Source organism: Vipera berus, assembly GCF_964194415.1.
Source record: "Vipera berus genome assembly, chromosome: 2".
In the NCBI taxonomy this organism is placed as follows: Eukaryota; Metazoa; Chordata; class Lepidosauria; order Squamata; family Viperidae; genus Vipera; species Vipera berus.
The window spans coordinates 130,404,554-130,424,284 of record NC_138203.1 but is presented as its reverse complement, the minus strand read 5'-3'; the positions used below and the strand labels follow the sequence as shown (position 1 = coordinate 130,424,284).

Below are 19,731 nucleotides of genomic sequence, written 5' to 3'. Positions count from 1 at the left end.
TCCGAGAAGACACCGGACAGCCGCTTGTCCGAAATATGGTGGTTAGGGTCTCCTGCTTTGAGCAAGGGGTTGGGGGTTGGGGTGGGGTGGGGGGTTGGACTAGATGACCTCGCAGTTCCCTTTCCAACGACTCTTGTCATTCTTCTTGCATTCGGCTGGCAGCAAGTTTGGGCAACTGCTGCCCTCTTTTGGGTTTTGTTCACTCCTCGACCTCTTGAAACGGTGCTAAGCCGGAGTGAAGAAACGGGGGGCGGAGGGAGGGGAAGAAGAGCGGTTTATTTCCCCGAAGAGGTGCGGACGTGCCGCTCCCTGCGTTAGGGCCCCCCCTTTTTTTCCTCCCCCCCCCCCGCTTCCCGATAGGAAAGAGTTTAAAAAAAAAAAAGCGCCGCTTCCCTGCCTGGCGAAGCAGGTATCCGAGCCTCGGAGCTCCGCCCCCTGGTGGCTGGAAAAGCCACTCAGGTGCTGCCGTCCTCTCCTCGACCCCGCCCTTTCCCACCCCGCCGAAGCGCCGCATATAAGTCCGCGCCCAGCTTCCTCCGCCGTTGGCGTTCTGCTGCTTTCCCAGCTGACCGGCTCTTACAAGTTGACTTTTCTTTCTTTTCTTTTCCCCGCGCTTCTTTGCAACGACGACGACGACGATGAAGAACTACCGGAACACGTCGAGCACCGTCCGCAGTTTTAGCAGCCGCTCCTACACGCCCGGGCCCGTCGCTGGCTCCCGAATCAGCACCTCTTACTCTTCCTCCGGCTTCGGGGGCAGCCGGTATGGCGGTGGGGCCAGCTTCCGCGGAGCCTCTGCGGGCAGCCTGGGTGGTGGCATCACGGCGGTCAGCGTCAACAAGAGCCTGCTGGCCCCGCTCAACTTGGAAATTGACCCCGCCATGCAGCAAGTGAGAACCAAGGAGAAGGAGGAGATTAAGACCCTCAACAACAAGTTTGCCAACTTGATTGACAAGGTGCGTTGCCCGGTTTGGGGAGGGCGGGGGGCGGGGGGCGGCGGGTCTTTGTACGGAAGCGGTTTTGAAAACGGGGTGGGGGGTGGGTGGGTTTAAAAAGGGGGGGGGGCTTGTTTGTTCCTTGATCAACGTTTCTGCCGGTTTTGCCCAAATGGGCCTCTCTGGCTCTTAAGAAACTTGGTAAGTTAAGCTTTGGGGAAACTGAGGCAGGAAAGGAAGCGTGAGACCTCGGGTGCATGTACTCAGTGGAGAAAGCAGAGGAATTGGGGGGGGGGCTTTTCTGTGAATAAACAGCATCTGAACAAGGATTCTTCTCTGCAGTGGGGGGGATGTGGTGGTGGGGGGGGGCTGGCAACGGGATTAGAGACTGGAGGCCAGAGATAATTCCTGAGCCCATGACTTCGGTCTGTAGAGGGAATCCAACTTGTTGAGTGGTGTGGACTAGGCTCCTCCTACAGGTGTGAAGGCTAAAGAGAAACATAAAGACGAGTCTCTTAATTTTCATGTTTTAAAAGAGCGGAGAGCATATGGCGTTCTGCTCTACTTTTATATTATTGGCAAAACCTACTGAACGTCTGGGATGATACACCAAGTTTACGACCCACTTGGCTTGAGGCAAAAGTTCAGGGCATTGCATTAAACTTGCAAGTTTGCTTTATTCTGGTTTGGAGTGTTGAGCTATTTCTATGCCTACCAAAGGAACGGAGTGGGAGAATGTTGCTAAATTGTGATTCTTTCTATGGAATCGCATTTTGAAAATACCCCTTGTTAGGTTGACTCGCAGAAATGAACTGAAAAGGATCCAGTTCAAATACTCATTTTTTATTTATTTTTGGTGAGGATATAGCTGTTCTCTGGATTATTATTTTTTTTGGGGGGGAATACTTTTCTAGTATTATCCTATAATGAAACCGAGAACAAGAACACTGGTTAATCTGTTTCTTCCTATCTGTTTCCACTTGTCTTTCTTTCTTTTTTTAATTTAAAAAGTTTTACAATACATTTTGACTTTAATCCCCCCCACCCCCACCCAACCCTCCCTATCCCTTTCCCCCATTCCCTCCTCCCCCCCTTTCTAAACTTGCAATGCATATAATTATTGAGGACAGCATGTATCGTGAAAAGGAACAATGTGTATACACATGCAGAGGTACTGTACTTTCACAGAGGTAGCTAATCCTATGACTGCCTGCCTCCTCAACGCTATGGTATCTGGCCTGCAAAAATCCAGACGGTTTCTAGCCATCATTGAAGATTATCTTTCTTGTACCTCTTTACTGTCATCTAATGGTCATTTAGATTTTTGCAATCTGGGTATGTTAGCTCTAGATAAGTGAAACAAATGATACTATAAGTATATCTTATAAGTATCTTATAGTATCCTTGTTAAGGGTTTTGAACTACTAATGTGTGCAAAAATCAGCCTTTTTTGTGTGACTTGTGGTACTGGCGAGAAGAACCCTTTAAACTCCAGAGATAAATTATTTGAACAGGGTTTCTATTTAGTATTCAGCCAGTATCAGGCTGGTCGTAAGAGTTTAAGCCATAGTCAAGGCCACTGGAGGAGATTGAGTGGAGGAACAATGTCTGGCTGCAGGAAGTTGGGTCAGAATCCTGCTATGCACTGTTTCTTAATAGCTGGTAGATGGGACCTGGATGTGTGTGCTGTACAATGGGAAATCACTGTCCCAATTTGAAAGGAACATGGGTGCAAAATTTATATTTCAGGTCTAGAGTACAGTGGGTGGGTGGCTCTCTGCAGAGTTCATTCCATGTTACTACGAGCTGCTTTTACAGGTGAGGTTTTTCCCCAAAGCTTGTGTTGTCTACTTTGAACACATTCCTTGAATACCCAAAGAATTCCAAATATATAACCCCTGTTGGTGAACTTTCTCAGACTTGAAAACTGGCTGCATTAAGTGATTGGACTATATGTGTGAAACCAGCAATTCCCCTAATTATTTTGGCACATAATAAATCAGACAAGTGCTGCAGCTTTGGGTGTTTCCTGAACAACCTCAATCACTTAGGCAGCATATGAGGAGGTGAGAGCTTTTACACCTTCTGCTCTTGAGTTATTATTGCCAGAATGCTGCATCAACAGAGATCTGGAATCTTTGGAGAAAAGTTTTCTCCCTGGATTTTCCTGAGTGACCCCTAGCATCCTTGCCATGCACCCTAAAGCAATAGAGCTGAGCTTGAGCTGATTGTTCCTAAGAAGTACTCTTTTTAATACACAAATAGTTCCTCCCAATGTTGTATAATATCATGAATTTGTCAAAGCAGCCTTGTACCCTTCTCTTCAGAAACCATCCTTAAAACTTTCTGGTACAATAGTTATGGGGAGACCATCTGAAAGAAAGGAGAAGCCAAAAATGAGATTGAGCGGAAGGGAAAACGGTGTTGGTGGCATTTGGTTGACCACCCGAATGAGCAGAAAGTGAGGTTTTCCAAGATAACACTAGTTCTCACCAGTGCTTTTTTTTGTAAAAGAAAAAGGTGCTGGAACTCACACATGTCATACAACCTGCTTTGCCTACCCTACAAGGTTCCATCCAAAAAAGGTGATGGAACTCCGTTCTGAGCGTTCTGTGAGAAAAAAAAACCTGGTTCTCACCATGTCTACTCTCAGCCTGTTACTCTTCTGGTTCTCTTACTGCTTCACTTCCCATTGTTCCTCTTCCCTAAGGCAAAATGGTTCATCCGAAGCTGTGTTTATGTTTTATAATATATGCCCCAGTCTTTCATTAAGAGTGTGAACTCCTCACAAGACTGTCAAACTGCAGTTACTCCATCATTAAAGCATCTGCTTCTTCAGTAATCTTCTGAATTGCTAAGTGCATTCTGCCATTAAAAACAGGTTCTGAGTTTCAAGTCTTGGCTAACTATGCTTCAGATTAAATGTTGGCTCTCCATCACCAATGTTTCCTCTCCTGCCTTTATAATGGTCCAGATAAGATATATTGAATCAAGGCAGGGTGACCAAGGACCTTTTAAGACCCTTCTGCCTCAAGCAGGGTTGTTGGGAGATATGCTTCAGCAGTCTCATCACACAAACTGTTCTTGACCTTTGAGGTGTTGGGGCTGTGTTTTGAAAAGTTAATTAAATATTGTTCCTGCAATAGTGGTTTTCAGGTATGCAATCACTTAAATATGTTTCCAGACCAGAGGTGCACTCCCAAAGCTTTGGGCGTGGCCCCCAGAGTGCCTTTGAATTGTAATTTGTAATGAGTGGAGCAAAAAAAAGTTATTGTAGGCCTGAGAGAGGTAATCAAATTGATTGGGTCTAATTCAAATTAAATCACACTTAACTTTTGCTCTTGCCTTTCCTACACTTTGAAGTGCAGCACCTGGCCTTGGGCCACTGAAAGATCAGTGTACCTTAAGCCCAAAAGAAGCCGTGTACATTTTCACCTTGCATTTCTGGGAAAACAGAAATCTGTTTGTTGTCCTTTTACTCGGGAGCAGGCTTAATCCACAGAGAACCTGGGAATTGTCAAGTTTGCAGGGCAGCACAACAAAACACTCTAAATTGAGATGATAAAATTTCCTCCTGCAAGTACTCATAGCTATATAGGAGGGAGCATTTTCAAATTCCGGTTTTGCTGATTTTCCCAACCTGGGATTCTCTAGTCTAGAACTATTGGACTATGATTTCCATCTTCCTCAGCTAGTGGGAATAACGCAATGGAAGTGTCTCTTGTTGAAACAGACTATTATTATCAGGATAAGCAGGGAAGTATGTGATGCAAAATCTTTTTCATGACTCTTCTGCTACATTTGATTTTAAAGTGAAATTACTGAGTTATTTTTATATTATTTGTGTTTTCATTAGCCCAAACTAAACAAGAGCTGCTACAATTTTTAGCTGTTTCTTATTCTGCTCTGGCTTTCCAATTACTTGTTTTTTTAAAAAAAAAGTTGTTTAAAATAAATCAGATCTTTTTATTTGAGGCTACAGGCCATACTTGATTTCTTAATGGAGGCAACTGCTCACATTCCAGAAAGTAGGAGAGTCTGGGATAGAACTAAATTAAGTTAAATTAAAATCAGATAATATGATTTCCCATTGGGAATTTAATATTCTGTTTATGTTAAACTTTATATTCTGTTTATGTTAAACTATAAAGTTTAGTGCCAACTTTCAGAAATATCCTGGGGTGAATGGCAATCACACTAAAGGCTACAGGGTTTCAGATTGTATCCTTTTGATCTAAAATAAAACCTGGTATGTCCAGAAAATAACTTGTAGTAGTTACACTTCCTCAACCACCTTAAGATTCCATCCAGGAAACAACACAAATAAATTATGCAATGAGCCCAGAGGCATACTGCTTAGTATGTATATCTTTTGTTCTCAGATGTTTCTAGTAATTGAATAGTACTTAATAGTGTGCTAAATTTGAGAAGGCCTGCTGAATCAATTTGCTTGTAGCAGGAACTACAGCTTTGCAAGTTGCTCTGAACCTTTTCTGACTATGGGGTGCTGGCCTATCTTAGGCTAGTAGAATATGGCCTACCTTAGGCCAGGAAAAATACCAGTTTGAATTCTGATAAAAAGGATAAATGGGGTGGCCCATATCTGAAAAGATGCAGAGCTTTCATGGGTGCTGCTGAAGTATCAGGAATTTACTTCCTAGTCTGTTCCCCTTAAGGGACGCTGTGGCTCAGTGGGTTAGGATGCTGAGCTTGTCGATCAGAAGGTTGACAGTTTGGCGGGTCGAATCCCGAGTGCCGCGTAACAGAGTGAGTGCCTGTTACTCGTCCCAGCTTCTGCCAACCTAGCAGTTCGAAAGTACGTAAAAATGCAAGTAGAAAAATAGGGACCACTATGGTGGGAAGATAACAGCGTTCCGTGCGCCTTTGGCATCTAGTCATGCCGGCCACATGACCACAGAGACGTCCTTGGACAAGCGCTGGCTCTTCGGCTTTGAAACGGAGATGAGCACCGGCGCCTAGAGTCAGAAACGACTCGCATGCATGTGCGGGGAACCTTTACCTTTACCTTACTGTTCTCCCTTCCTTCTCAGGTTCGCTTCCTAGAACAGCAGAACAAGATGCTGGAAACCAAATGGAGCTTCATGCAGAATCAGAAGACTACACGGAGCAACATGGACAGTATGTTTGAGGCCTACATCAACACCTTACGTCGGCAGCTGGACAACCTGGGTCAGGAGAGGGCAAGGCTGGATGCTGAGTTGGCAAACATGCAAGGCCTGGTGGAAGAATTCAAGAACAAGTGAGTGGGGTCTTCTGGTTCCACTGCTCTGGGTATGCTGGGGCTGGACAAAGTAGCCATCTTATGCTTAGAACTGTGGAAATTCCACAGCAGTCCTTCAATCTGCTGCGATAGCTTGGTTTACCCAAACTATTTTTTAAATCCCTGCCACACATCAAAATTGTTAGCGGCTGCTAGTGGGTTGTCTTGTTTTGGGTTTTGCTATCCTTGTGTTTGATTTTGGATTGTTATGATAGCCCCAGTCTCTTAATTTTGACCTGTGCCAACCAGGTGCCCTGTACACATTTATTTGATGTAATATAACCCCCCCCATAAAACTAATGGGTCAGAGCTGGAAGGATAATGTTAAGGATTTATTTATCAAACCATGCTAAACAAAGGAATTGTACCAGAATGCTGGGCAAGGATTATTTCCAGAAAAAGGGAAGTGGTAAACCAAAACCAAGATCTCTAGATCTCTTTGAAGAGTGTCTGAGGATGGGAGGGCTCTGCCAGTAGAATTGTTCAGTCCTGTTCCTCTATGTGGTAGCACACCTGTCATCACACATCTGGGTGTCTCTTTTGTACCAAGCAAGATTGTTGTTAGGACAAACCGCTAATGGGAGAATTACCTAACTCGTTTTGCAAGTGTCTGTTCTTAATGGAGGCAGGGACGTTGAGGACAGCCTGCATTGTTAGTATGTCATTCTTCCCTATTGCCTTTATATCTTTACAGAGGGATATCTCTGGGCTGGAATGGCAAGTTGGATGAGACTATTTTACAATGGAGGGAATGGGATATTGTTTTAAGAATTTCCAGCTTTCCAAATACTTCTGACATTGGGAGCTGGACAGGAATGTGATGCCTGGAAATTCAAGGGTGTCTCTTTCTAAATAAAAAGAAAGAGTTTGATGGCAGTAATTTGGGATCTTTACCTTTTTCAAAGAGTCATCGTGTACAGCTCGTCTTTCTTAAGACATTTTCAAAATAGAATGTTACATCTGTATTCTCTTGGTTGTATCCCTTGTAGAAATAAGAGAGCTAACAACTTAGGACTGGAGAAAGTGGGTGTTTGAGCATGGGAAGAATGGCTGGTGAAAATGACCGCTTGGCTGTACATATTTTTGGTTTCACATCCTGGAATTTCACATCCATTCTTGAGGGTGTTGAGGAGGAGGCACAATCTGTGGTATCTTGAGTTTGTACCCAAATCAGCTGTTCCTTGCTATGCCACATTCTTACTCCAACTTTCCCAGTTCCAGAACTGCTCCACATGAAACCACATAGTTAAATTTGCCATCTGCAGGTTTCACACACACTCATCTTTATAAAGGTAGATTAAGGGCTGCTTGAGCAGACAAAAGGGTAGCTGATGCTGAATGCATTTTGACACTGCCAGGTGGTCCTTGGATTATAACCATTCGTTTGTGAGCACTCGAAATTATGGTGCTAAATGGGGGAGGGGGAGAGACTCATCCTCAGAGCTTCCTGCCTGCTGCAGCAAGTCACAACCATATGGTTTCAATTTCCGATGTTCCCTCCTGGTTTTCCATAACCAAAGTCAATGGGAAAGCCAGCAGGAAGTCACAATCGTGAGGTCTTCACTTAATGCCTGCATGGTCCTTGTTTAACGATGGCAACTGGGATTGTTGTTGTTAAGCGATGCGGTCATCTGACAATATGGTCACATGCAGTGGTGGGATTCAAAGATGTGAACAACTGATTCTTTGTGTGGATGCCGCTTCTGGAAGTCCATTCTGGACCTTGGCAACAAAAAATTAGCTACCAACAAAAAAATTAGCTACCGGTTCTGCCGAAATGGTGCGAACCAGCTGAATCCCACCACTGGTGACATGTCATTGTGCTCCACAATTACATTGCTTAGCAATGGAGTTTCTGGTCCCAATTGCCATTGAATCTGTAATGTGCACCCACTTTCAAGTATTGTGGCCAGAAAGCAAATGGATGACGGTATCCCTAAACTGCTTTGAGTCACTATATGTATACTGATGCTCTAACATCTGGGTCTGTTGTGAGGTGGGGTTTTTTGGGGGGGGGAGGTAGGGGAACTGGTAGGCCCAGTTCTTAAGCACTGTCTTTTAGCCATTTTACAGTTTTATATTCTAGGGTTCCTTGCTGGCTCCGAAGGCATTTCTGCAAAAACTGTTACTGTAATGCCAGTCGATGGTTGACAGGTTGCTGTGCAGAATGCCAGCTTTTCCTATGTACCTTTTTAAAATTAAAATAATGTAAATAGAATTTTAAAAAATTGTCAAGACAAGATCCTGAAAGGCAGCCTAAGCGGGAACAGACATATTATATCAGGAACCTCAGCAAAAGACTGCAGGCTTGGATGCTAAGGCTGCCGTCCTAGGAATTCTCTGGACTTCTGAGTGTTTTGCTCCTGTACAATTTTCCCACCTGTCCAAATAACGCAGTTTACTTCGAACTTACTGTGAAGCTGCCATGTTTTTCCATGTCACTCTTTAAACAGAATACTATGCATAAATGAATACTGACCAATGGAAGAGAAGAGTTGTTGGTAATGTTGAATAATGGGGGCCTCAGGGTCTTAAAATGTAACTTTTGGTGGGAAAATATGACTATAGTCTTACACACACGTAATCTACTGTATCCTGCCTTTCTACTAAAATATTAGAAAAAACAAAGTTAATCAGAAAATAACCCTTTAAAAACCATGATAATCTTTTAATTTAGGGCCTTCCCCTTTTAACTCCCAGCACCTATATTTTGGCAGTGATTAGTCAGGGGATGCAGCACTTTGCACAGGGTCAGTCAGATGCATCGCCATTTTTGCATATTTCTAATAGTGATCCTAGCACAAAGTGCTTAGCCTTGGACCAAATTGCACGTAATAATAACCACTTAACTTCCTTTGTCCTACAGGTATGAAGATGAAATTAACCATCGTACTGAGAAGGAGAATGAGTTTGTCCTTCTGAAGAAGGTAAATGGCAGGCTGATCATGTTTCTTGGTTAATTATCACAATTTTTGAATTTGGTGTATGAGTTGTTAATGGTGCATTCTTCCCTCAGGATGTGGATGAGGCTTACATGAACAAGGTTGAACTGGAATCCCGCATGGAATGCATGACAGACGAGGTCAACTTCCTGAGGCAGCTTTATGATGAGGTAGATAGTGGATTGAATTGAGTGAAGAACTCAATTTTTTTTAAATGTATCCTTTTTGAAGAGATGGACAGGCCAAGAAGTGTGGTGTCTGGATCAGATGACAAACGGGCATTTATGGTCCCTTTCTACATACTGAAACAGCCCAGACTGGCCACTGCAGCTAGTTTCAATGAAGGGAATCGGTCCTTTGGCTTGTTAACGGGGCTGGCAAGCTAATAAGAGGCTGCACCAAGATAGCTCTGGTGTTGTGTCAAAGCCTTTAAAAAGTCCAAAACAAGGCTGTATTCTTAAGTATTCAATTATAGTCTGCCTTTCTACATAGTGATATTTGGATCTGGTTTCCATTTCTGCATGAAATATGAGAATCGTAAATTGTAGTAAGCTTGCTATTTTATTACAAGGGAGAACTTTGGGGGTGGGTGGTTTGGGGGACCCCAGTTAATGTTTGTGTGGGGAAAGGGCTGCAGAGAGAGAGGGGGGGGATGGTAATGCAAAGGAAATAGAGCCAGGATTTTATTGGGGCTGGTGGGGAAAGACAGAAATGTTTAGCCTATTTTATGACCTATATTAAATGTGGTTTTTCTTTCTCTGCAAACCGGACAGAAAAGGGGCTGTCAGGTTGTGGCAGCTATGGTTAAGAAATAGCTCTGAGGCTGCAAAAATTTGGAGATTACATTCAGCTTTGATGAGGATGTCCCTCACAAAGTACAATTTGGTATGGTTTGGTTTGCTAGGAAACAAACACATTTTTTTTTACTGAAGGCTTCCCCAGTGACTCAGGTTTGACAAGGTTCCTCTTCTTGGTCTGCAGAAGTTCGGGTCGAGGAAGCTCAGCCCGTTCTCTCTCTTTAACCATCATTTAAGTAGTCCTGCCATTGGTTCTGAGACTTCACCTGTTGAATAAGAACTTTCTTGCCCGTCGAGAAATGAGTAGGAAAGATTTGAATCCTCACCTCACGGTTCCCTGAGGGTCACCTACTCTTTGATTTGGGATAAATGTAAATGTTACCTTTTGATACAGGAGCTGCGTGTCCTGCAGTCTCAAATCAGCGACACCTCTGTGATCCTGTCCATGGACAACAACCGCAGCCTGAACCTGGAGGGCATCATTGCTGATGTCAAAGCCCAGTATGAAGAAATTGCTAACAGGAGCCGGGCTGAGGCAGAGAGGATGTACCAGATCAAGGTGAGCTCCGTGCTGACTCTGGCTCTCCTTGACTGTACCTGATGAAAAATTAATTCTCAATGAAGAGCTTCAGTCCTCTCACTCAAGTTTTAGGAGTGGGGATAACCCATTTCACTGAAGGAAGGAAATGACGAAAGAGGAGCAGCATCCACATTTGTCTTCCGTTTGCTCTCTCCGTTTCCTCCTCTCCACCCCCTTTCTTTGCATAGCCATGGAATCTTTATCCCACTCTTTTATTATTGAAAATATTGGCTGTTTTATGGAAAAGTCTAGACAATCCCAATATTGCAATAACTCTTTATTTTATTGATGGATTGCTTTGTCAAATGTCTAAAAGTGCCTGATTCTGTGATAACTCTGGCTAGTGTTAAAAACAACTGAAAACAATAACCAGCAAAAAGGAGAGATTAATAATAATAATAATAATAATAATAATAATAATAATAATAATAATAATAATATAATAATAATAATAATAATAATAATAATAATAATAATAATAATAATAATAATAATAATAAGTTGGAAGGGACCTTGGAGGTCATCTAGTCCAACCCCTGGCTCAGGTAAGGAAACCTATACCATTTCAGACAAATGGCTGACCAGTCTCTTCTTAAAAACTTCCAGTGTTGGAGCATTCACCACTTCTGGAGGCAGGTTGTTCCACTGGTTAATTGTTCTGTCAGGAAGCTTCTCCTTAGTTCTAGGTTGCTTCTCTCCTTGACTAGTTTCCATCCGTTGCTTCTTTTTTTTTATTACATTTATATCCCGCCCTTCTCCGAAGACTCAGGGCGGCTTACAAGCTTAGCAGTAGCCTTCATTCTATGTATATGCCTGCTTATTAGGGCTTTCAGCCCCCCCCCAAGCGGCATTATTACAAAGTCAGCTTAATTGCCCCCAACAATCTGGGTCCTCATTTTACCTACCTCGGAAGGATGGAAGGCTGAGTCAACCTTGAGCCTGGTGGGACGCGAACCTGCACTAATTGCAGGCAGCTGGTGTTACTTAAGGAGGCATTAGCCCACTGCTCCACCAAGGCTCAATGTCCTCAATTGTCCTGCTTTCGGGTGCTTTGGAGAATAGCTTGACTCCCTCTTCTTTGTGGCAACCCCTGAGAGATTGGATCACGGCTATCCTGTCACTCCTAATCCAGGAGGAAGTTCCAGTCCTTTCTTGGGCACAAAGCCATTTCTGAAAAAAACTTTCCAAGAAAACTGCAGGCATTTGTCCAGGCAGTCTGTGATTGGAACAGAAGGAGAAAAAAAAAGAAGAACATAAGCCTCAACCTTATGAATTTGGAATTCCGTTTTAGCAAGTGTTTAATTGGCTTGAATGGAAAATATTTATCAGATCATTTTACTGACCGACTCCTATTCAGTTGTGGCCTCCATTGTCCCCTGGTGGCCTTGGTATCCTTTCATGGCATGCTGGCCAATGTTGGGGTTTAGTATCTGAGTTGGGGTTGGGGAAAAAAAGTTTGGTATCTAGTATTATAACTTGGGGACAGTATAGTAATAGCACTATTATCCCAACAATGGAAGCCTTATATTATTTTCATTGCAAATACAGAAGGGGATTGAGACTAGGAGATAATTACTTGCTTGGGGTTATCCAAGTAATAATTGTGGCTCATGTGAGGTTTATGATGCATTTCTCGGTTTATGATATATACTTTAGGTTGTTACTCAGACACTCATGGCAACTTTGGTAGACCAGCTGTTTGAAAGGAAATGGAGGATAGATAACTAGACACTTTCCTCATAGATTATCTTTTACATTTACTCTTGGCTCAGCTGGGATTGGGGAATGGATATCAAAATCAAACAAGCAACATTATATCTTTAGGTAATATTACCTAAAGATATAATGTGACTTGATTTTGATATGTGAACTTAACTATTGTGGCTTATAACGCATGGATTATTGTTCAAAAGGGTATGCAAAACTGGTTTGTTCAACAGACCATTCTTAAAGTAAACCAGAGTTTAGAATATGTGTGATCCCAATCAGTGAGTTCTCCAATGTCTTCTGCCTGCCCTCAAGTAATCTAGGTTTTCTTCAGTTCTCTGTTCCTGTGGCCTTCCTGTCATCATAGCTCTGGTCCCCTCTTATCTTTTCTCTTTAGTATGAAGAGCTCCAGAATGTGGCAGGCAAGCATGGGGATGACCTCCGCAGCACCAAGAATGAAATCAATGAACTGAACAGAATGATAACCCGGATACAATCCGAAATCGATGGTTTGAAAGGCCAGGTCAGAAATCTGTCTTTTGCAAGCCTCCTTAAGTTGGTCATGCTAGCTCTCTGCTTTGCCCCAAGGAACTTATCTATTGGTCTTCCCCAACCTTCTACCAGCATCCAGAGTTATTGAGCCACAGCTCCTACAGTCACCGACAACATGGATACGGGTGATATGGTTCAATATGTCTGACAGTACTAGGTCGGGAATGCCTGTATTAATAAGCTCAGCCTTTTCAGGGGCAGAAAGTGGGGATGAGCCAAAACCTGATGGCAGTACCCATGGTTGTGTATGTAAGAGGTCCTTAGTACAGTCTCATCTCCAACTTGGTTGGAGAACCAGTGGCCTCCTCTATGCTGTTACTGGCTTATAAAGGTAAAGGTTCCCCCGCACATGCATGCTAGTCGTTTCCAACTCTAGGGGCCGGTGCTCATCTCCATTTCAAAGCCGAAGAGCCAGCGCTTGTCCGAGGACGTCTCCGTGGTCATGTGGCTGGCATGACTAGATGCCAAAGGCGCACAGAACGCTGTTACCTTCCCACCGTAGTGGTCCCTATTTTTCTACTTGCATTTTACGTGCTTTTGAACTGCTAGGTTGGCAGAAGCTGGGACGAGTAACGCGCTCACTCTTACATGGCACTTGGGTTTCGACCCGCCAAACTGCCGACCTTCTGATCGACAAGCTCAGCGTCCTAACCCACTGAGCCACTGCGTCCCCACTACCGGCTTATAGCTCCTCCTAATCTTGAAGTCTTGGGCTGTAGGAATGGTGCAGATTCATGACTTGGAAGTAAATGCCTGGGGAGAGACTGACTTTTGTTTGACCCCTTGAAGGCCATTCAGCTGATCAGAGGATCAGTTGGCTTTTTCTTTTGTGACCATATGATGGTTAATGTCTGGGTGTTGCCATTTGATCTATCAGATAAGGGGTGTGGGTTGTTGGTATGGTTGAAGGCCTGGGAATGTGGGTGGGTGATACGGAAGGTGAAAGGCAGCCTGTTAAACAGAGATGAATTTTGAGCTGTTCTTGCTCTCTGAGACTAGCGGGGAGATGGTCTGTGCTCCTCTCTCCATTTTATTCATGCAAATTCATGCTATTTCCTCCTACGATAGGCGGAATATGGCTATTCTGGGACTCTGCACAGCTTCTCACCTTCATCTATAGTGTATAAAGATTTTTGCAGGAATTAAAGGAAGGGAACTGGATAAAGAGCCTTGCTTTTGGTTTTCACTTTCCTGGAGGATAAATGGGATTTGAAAAGTATAGGAGTCATTCAATCCAATTATAAGGAAGTGCTTTGATCAGGCACGGTTGTCCTCATCTGGGAAGAGACAATATAGAGTTCTCTTTCCTTACCTTTTGGCTATTTTTCCAGGGCCAAATCTGACCACTGAATCTCGTTCCCCATCTCACGAAAGGGCGGGAGTACTGCAAAATTGTGGTATTCTTTCCACCCCTCTCTTGTTTCCTGATTTTTGAGATTTGAGCTGCCTTTTGAACTCCTACAGCGTGCAAGCTTGGAAGCGGCAATCACTGAAGCAGAGGAGCGTGGGGAGCTGGCCGTGAAGGATGCCAACGCCAAGCTGTCTGAACTGGAGAGTGCTATGCAGCGAGCCAAACAAGACATGGCACGTCAGCTGAGAGAATACCAGGAGCTGCTGAACACCAAGCTGGCCCTGGATATAGAGATCGCCACCTACAGGAAGCTGCTGGAAGGAGAAGAGATCAGGTAAGGATCAGCCCAACACATGTACTATGTACTATAGATATACAGTAGTGGCCAAACTTGTGTATTTTTGAGGTTTGATGGCTAATAACACCACTTTTTCTTTGGAGTAGTACCATAAAGTTATATATCAATGGAAAGATAATTTAATCAAGAATGCAATGCAACAAAGTTTGTTCAATTATCTGTACTGTATTCTATGAAAAGTTATAGCCAAATAACCAGAAAGAGGAAGCACAACTTGCTTAGGTTGATACCAGGTAGCTTTCCTTCATCTGATTGTAGCCAATGAGTGTGAGTGTTTAGAGAGCCAATCGGGTGTCATCTTGTTTTGGCAATGAGCCAATCAGATCACAGGATTCAGTTATCAATGTCAAGTGTTGAAGCTGAGAGGAGGACATTTGTCAGTGTGCTATCAAGTTGGTTGGTTTTTTTTGTGTCCTTTCATTTAGTGAGCTTGTAAACGTAATAAAATTAATGGTGCAAAGAGCTGCCTGGTTGCTCAGAAGGCAATGTAAAATAGTATTATTAAGTGAACAAGGCTACAGTTAGATATATACAGTTAGAAATTTTATATATATATATATATATATATATATATATATATATATATATATATATATATATATATATATATATATATATATATATATATATATATATATATATATATATATATGTGTGTGTGTGTGTGTGTGTGTGTGTGTGTGTGTGTGTGTGTGTATTAGTGATCTGTGCTTTAGCCTAACACAGCTGTTGAGATCATTAGTGCATCAAGAAAATGTTCAAATTTTGTTCATGTTCAGCTTGGCTGCAGAACTTGTTCTGTGGGACTTATTTTTTCTGACTTAATGTCATTCTTGACTGATTTTTTTTGGGGGGGGGGCTTCTCTTCCCCAACTCTCCTTCTTTTACAGACTGGAGTCTGGAATGCAGAATCTCAGCATTCAGACCAAGACAACTGGTTATTCAGGTAAGCAAATGTCACATGTTGAAGAAGAAGTGAAGGGTGATCGAGATATCAATGCAAATGTCAGAAATTAACCAGAGCAGGGAGAATCCTATCTTTATTTAGAAGATTTAGAGAGCCGCCCAATTCACATAATTGTAATTCTGGGTGGCGTACATCTTATAAAAAATATTTGATTGCCGAGTTAGAACTCAACATGTTTCAACACTGTTGAGTGATGTTTATTTCCTTGCTTTCATTTGTGAACCTGTTTAACTTGATACCTGCCCTGATCTTAACAAAGAACAGCTTGTCTTCTGCCAATTTTTTTTTCCTAAGAGGAAATAAAATAATTTAACTTCCTCTATTTTACAAACTGATGTAATCAATCAAAATTGTAATAATATTTCAGCATATGAATTTGGATGTCTTCCCTAAGTGAGGGTTGGGTTTTTTATGGCTTAAGTGATGCCCCCCAAGTTCTGTTTTATTACAGTGCCTTCCCCCCCAGTTTTCTTATTTGAATGAATGAATGAAACTTTATTGTCAAAATACAACCATGTATACATTGAGATTGGCTGAGCCTCCCTTCGTGCCCCCACCCCCTAGCTTACAGTGACACAAACCTTCCATCTTATTACACCATGTGAACTAATTGCACAACACACTGGCCTCGCAAGTCAATCATGCATAAAGTATATAAAATTATTTCCCGTTCAAAAGCCTAACAGCCCATGGATAAAAGCTGTTCTTCAGCCTGTTGGTACGGCTGGCTATACTCCTGTATCTCCTACCTGATGGTAGGAGAGTAAAGAGATACCGTCCAGGGTGTGAGTTGTTCCTGAGAATTTTCGTCACTCTTCCAAGGCAGCGAGTCCTGGCAATGTCATCCAGTGGTGTCAGGGGACAGCCCACAATGTCTTGTGCTGTACTCACCACCCTCTGTAATGCTTTCCTATCTGCGGCTGTCAGACCAGCATACCAAACCACAATACCATACGAGAGGACGCGCTCTATAGTAGACCAGTAAAAGGGTCATTAGCCGTTGTTCTCCCCTGTTCTTCCACAAGACCCTGAGAAAGTGAAGTCTTATGTTGGGCCTTTCTGGCCACCTGGTTTGTATTAACTTTCCAGGTCAGAACTTTGCAGAGGTAGACTCCCAGAAATTTAAATTTAAATTTCCATTGGCAGTTGAAATAATTGTAGATCAGTTGGCACAGAGGAACACATGCCAGTATGAAGACAAGCCAGCCATTTCAGAGGACAAACCATCATAGTTGAAGCATGTTTGGCTGGGCAATAAATAATTTCTTATTTTTAAAAATTATTTCTTTATTACTTTTGTTTGCCACCCATCTCGCCACTCTGCTCCCGCCAGCAGCTTTTCCCATCTCTGAGCCCTGTTCCAGTAGATCTGGAGGGCACAGGGTGGAGAAAAACTAGTTTTCTGCATTAAAAAAATTCCTCTTTTATTTTGCAGAAACAATAGTGATAAAAAATAGGCACTCTGAAATTGTTTGTCCTTCAAAGATCAAAAATGAAGACTAGCTTTGGCATAAAGTAGTTGCAAGGATGTACCCATGATAATGTAGCAAGCAATTGCCAGGGCCATATTTTTGAGACTTTATGGGTAATAGGTTGGTTTTTCAAAAATTAAAAATTGGTGTGTTACTTTTTTTTTTAAATGGGGAGAAATTTCAGGTGTAAATGAGGGAGCTGTGCCGTAACTGGCAGAAAAAGAGGCTGGGAGGTAGGGATTGTCCATTTCTTGCACAAAGCATGCAGCTTGCAAACATCTGTGGAGGTCTATTAAATGGAGGGTTTTTTTGGAACGCTCTTGTCAACCTGGTGTGTTTCAAATGTGTTGGAACTAAATTTTGATTATCCCCAACTGGATGAGAAACTAATAAAAGTTAAAATTCCAATACATTTGGAGAGCAGCAAGTTTGTAAAGATTGAGATAGCATTTAGTCTGTTCCCCCCCCATTTGCAATTTTGAGACCATTTTGTCCAAGTTTTTAAGTCATTGATTTCTAGAAATTGAAATATGAGGCTGTATCCACTCCTCTAAGCTTGAAGAAATGGCTTGCTACTTATCCTTTCCTCGTCCCTATGTGACTTCAGGTAGTCCTCAACTTATGGCCACAATTGAGTCCAAAATTTCTTTGGCTAAGCAAAACAGTTGTTAAAAGTGAGTTTTACCCCCATTTTATGACCTTTCTTTTGCCATAGTTGAGTGAATCACTGCAGTTGTTACGTTAGCAACATGGTGGTTAAGTGAGTCTGGCTTCCCCATTGACTTTGCTTCTGGGAAGGTCACAAAAGGTGGACCACCTGACTCTGGGACCCCTGAGTCATCATAAAAGTGAATCGGTTGCCAAATGTCTGAATTTTGATACTGCAACGATTGTGTGAACAAAGGTCATAACTCACTTTTTTCAGTAGTGTTGTAACTTCCGTCACTAAATGAACTGTTGTAAGCCGAGGACTACCTGTATAAGGTTGCCACAGTCTTTTTAAGATGAGAGCAATAGGGGCAATCTGAAGTCTTATTTTAGTCTCAGGTAATTCCTTTCATCTCCCAGTCCTCACCTTAGGGAATTTGGCGTGCCAGGAGGTGCCACTATAACTGGACAAGGTAGCAAGAGAGAGGATCATCTCCCTCTGGGAAAAGGAATGAGGAAAAATTGTGCGTGTAACCGCTGCTTATTGTGACACACTCTTCCCATTTCTAGATACAGAGATAAAAACTAAAATAAGATACCAAATTCTGGAAACTGCTCTTCGCTCCTTAACCATTTTCTATTTCTTTTTCCAGGTGGCCTAAGTAGTGGCTTCAGTGGGTATGGAGGTGGTTACAGCTCTTACTCAGGTGGTGGATATTCCATAAATATGTTGCCCATGGAGAGCTCGGCCATCGGCAAGACCAAGGCCATTGTCATCAAGAAGATTGAGACTCGGGATGGAAAGCTGGTGTCTGAATCCTCAGATGTGCTGTCAAACTAGCTCGGTGGGGTCTTGAGCCTGGAACCACTGATGGTTTTAAAGTGCCTGAATCCAATGAGCCTTTCCTAATTTAGCTAAGATGATGAGCCACAGGTTAGAAGAGAGAAGAAATGCCTTCGTTCTCTGACTGAACTTTTTTTTTTCTAGAAGGAAGAATTTATGTTTGTCAAATACTCATGGACTACAGCTCCCATCAGCCCCTTTCTGGCCATGCTGGATGAGGCTGGTGGAACTTGGGAGTCCAGCTGCAACCGGGAAGTCCACAGCTGCTTTAGAACATCACAAAATGTTGCTACTGAACTTGCACGAGATGTGATCAGGGAGAAAAGAAACAGTAAGGGGCACAACTTGAGGGCAAAGAAATCTGCTTACCCAGGGGATCTCGTGGTTTTGACAGTATCCCCTCAGTGGGGGCAGCTGTTGGAAAAAAAGACAGGGAAGCCGCTTTCCCAAGCTAGGGTCAATGAGAAGTCTTAACTCTTTTAGACCACTATATGCAGAGATGACCTACTCAGAATCGCTGTTTGTAGTTTTCACGTTGTTTAAAAGCTGCCCTGTTGTATTATTCACCCCTCTTGCTATTGGATATCATTAGGTCAAATTTTCAATCAAAACCCAGGCTTGGAAACATTTTATTTTGAAGGACGGGAATTTGGGGGAATTTCACCTGAGTGGCTCCTATCCATGAATCATTACTAGCAATCTAAAGATGATGGGATGGCAGAAAGAGATAAAAGTGGAAGCTGAGTTGGGCAGAAGCACAAAGGAAGCTAGTCTGTAGAGATTTTAGGAACTTCACATGGTTTTCATTTTCTTTGAAATAAAAAGGTTTTTCTTCCAATCTTTGATAGTAAACGGCTTACGTTTTCTCTGTGCGTTTGTTTTTCTTACGGGAAAGCCAAAGATAAAGGTAAATGGAAAAGCAAGAGAAATCCACTCTTTCAGGTCTGATAAAAAGCATTCGGTGCTTTCAAAACATGGATTGTAACATTTAGGAATTTGGGAGGGGTGGACAACCCCCACAAAAGTTCCCTTGACATTAAAGGTTACTGGCCACTGAGGTTGCTTCCTGTGCAAATGCTCCTGCATTGCAGTTGAGATTTGTTCCTGATGTTAACTAATGCAAATGAACCCTCAGTGACACAGAATTTAAAATGGTGCACATGGACAGGTCATGTTCCCTTAGGGATGTCATACTGTTGTGTGTTTTTAATTTAAAGCATCGTTTCACGTGGACCATGAAACTAGTATCTTATTTGGTGCTAACAGGGTGAAGCTAGTCTGAGGGATCACATTCAAA

General features: G+C 42.7%; 1 protein-coding gene across 1 annotated transcript; it reads left to right on the top strand.

Moving 5' to 3' along the window:
• The first annotated feature begins 425 nt into the window (after positions 1-425).
• On the top strand, positions 426-19,294 carry KRT8 (keratin 8). Its single transcript, XM_081319470.1, has 9 exons — positions 426-956; positions 5,987-6,195; positions 9,083-9,143; positions 9,233-9,328; positions 10,350-10,514; positions 12,640-12,765; positions 14,259-14,479; positions 15,394-15,449; positions 18,244-19,294. Exons 1-9 carry the CDS (start codon positions 639-641, stop codon positions 18,429-18,431), a joined length of 1,440 nt encoding a protein of 479 aa, XP_081175596.1. The 5' UTR covers positions 426-638; the 3' UTR covers positions 18,432-19,294.
• The last annotated feature ends 437 nt before the right edge of the window (positions 19,295-19,731 follow it).

Bases quoted from the DNA above. Each gene is read 5' to 3' on its own strand.
- KRT8 (XM_081319470.1), top strand. From the start codon at position 639: ATGAAGAACTACCGGAACACGTCGAGCACCGTCCGCAGTTTTAGCAGC. The intron at 9,144-9,232 runs GTAAATGGCAGG...TTCTTCCCTCAG, and splicing joins AGTTTGTCCTTCTGAAGAAG to GATGTGGATGAGGCTTACAT. The intron at 9,329-10,349 runs GTAGATAGTGGA...CTTTTGATACAG, and splicing joins TGAGGCAGCTTTATGATGAG to GAGCTGCGTGTCCTGCAGTC.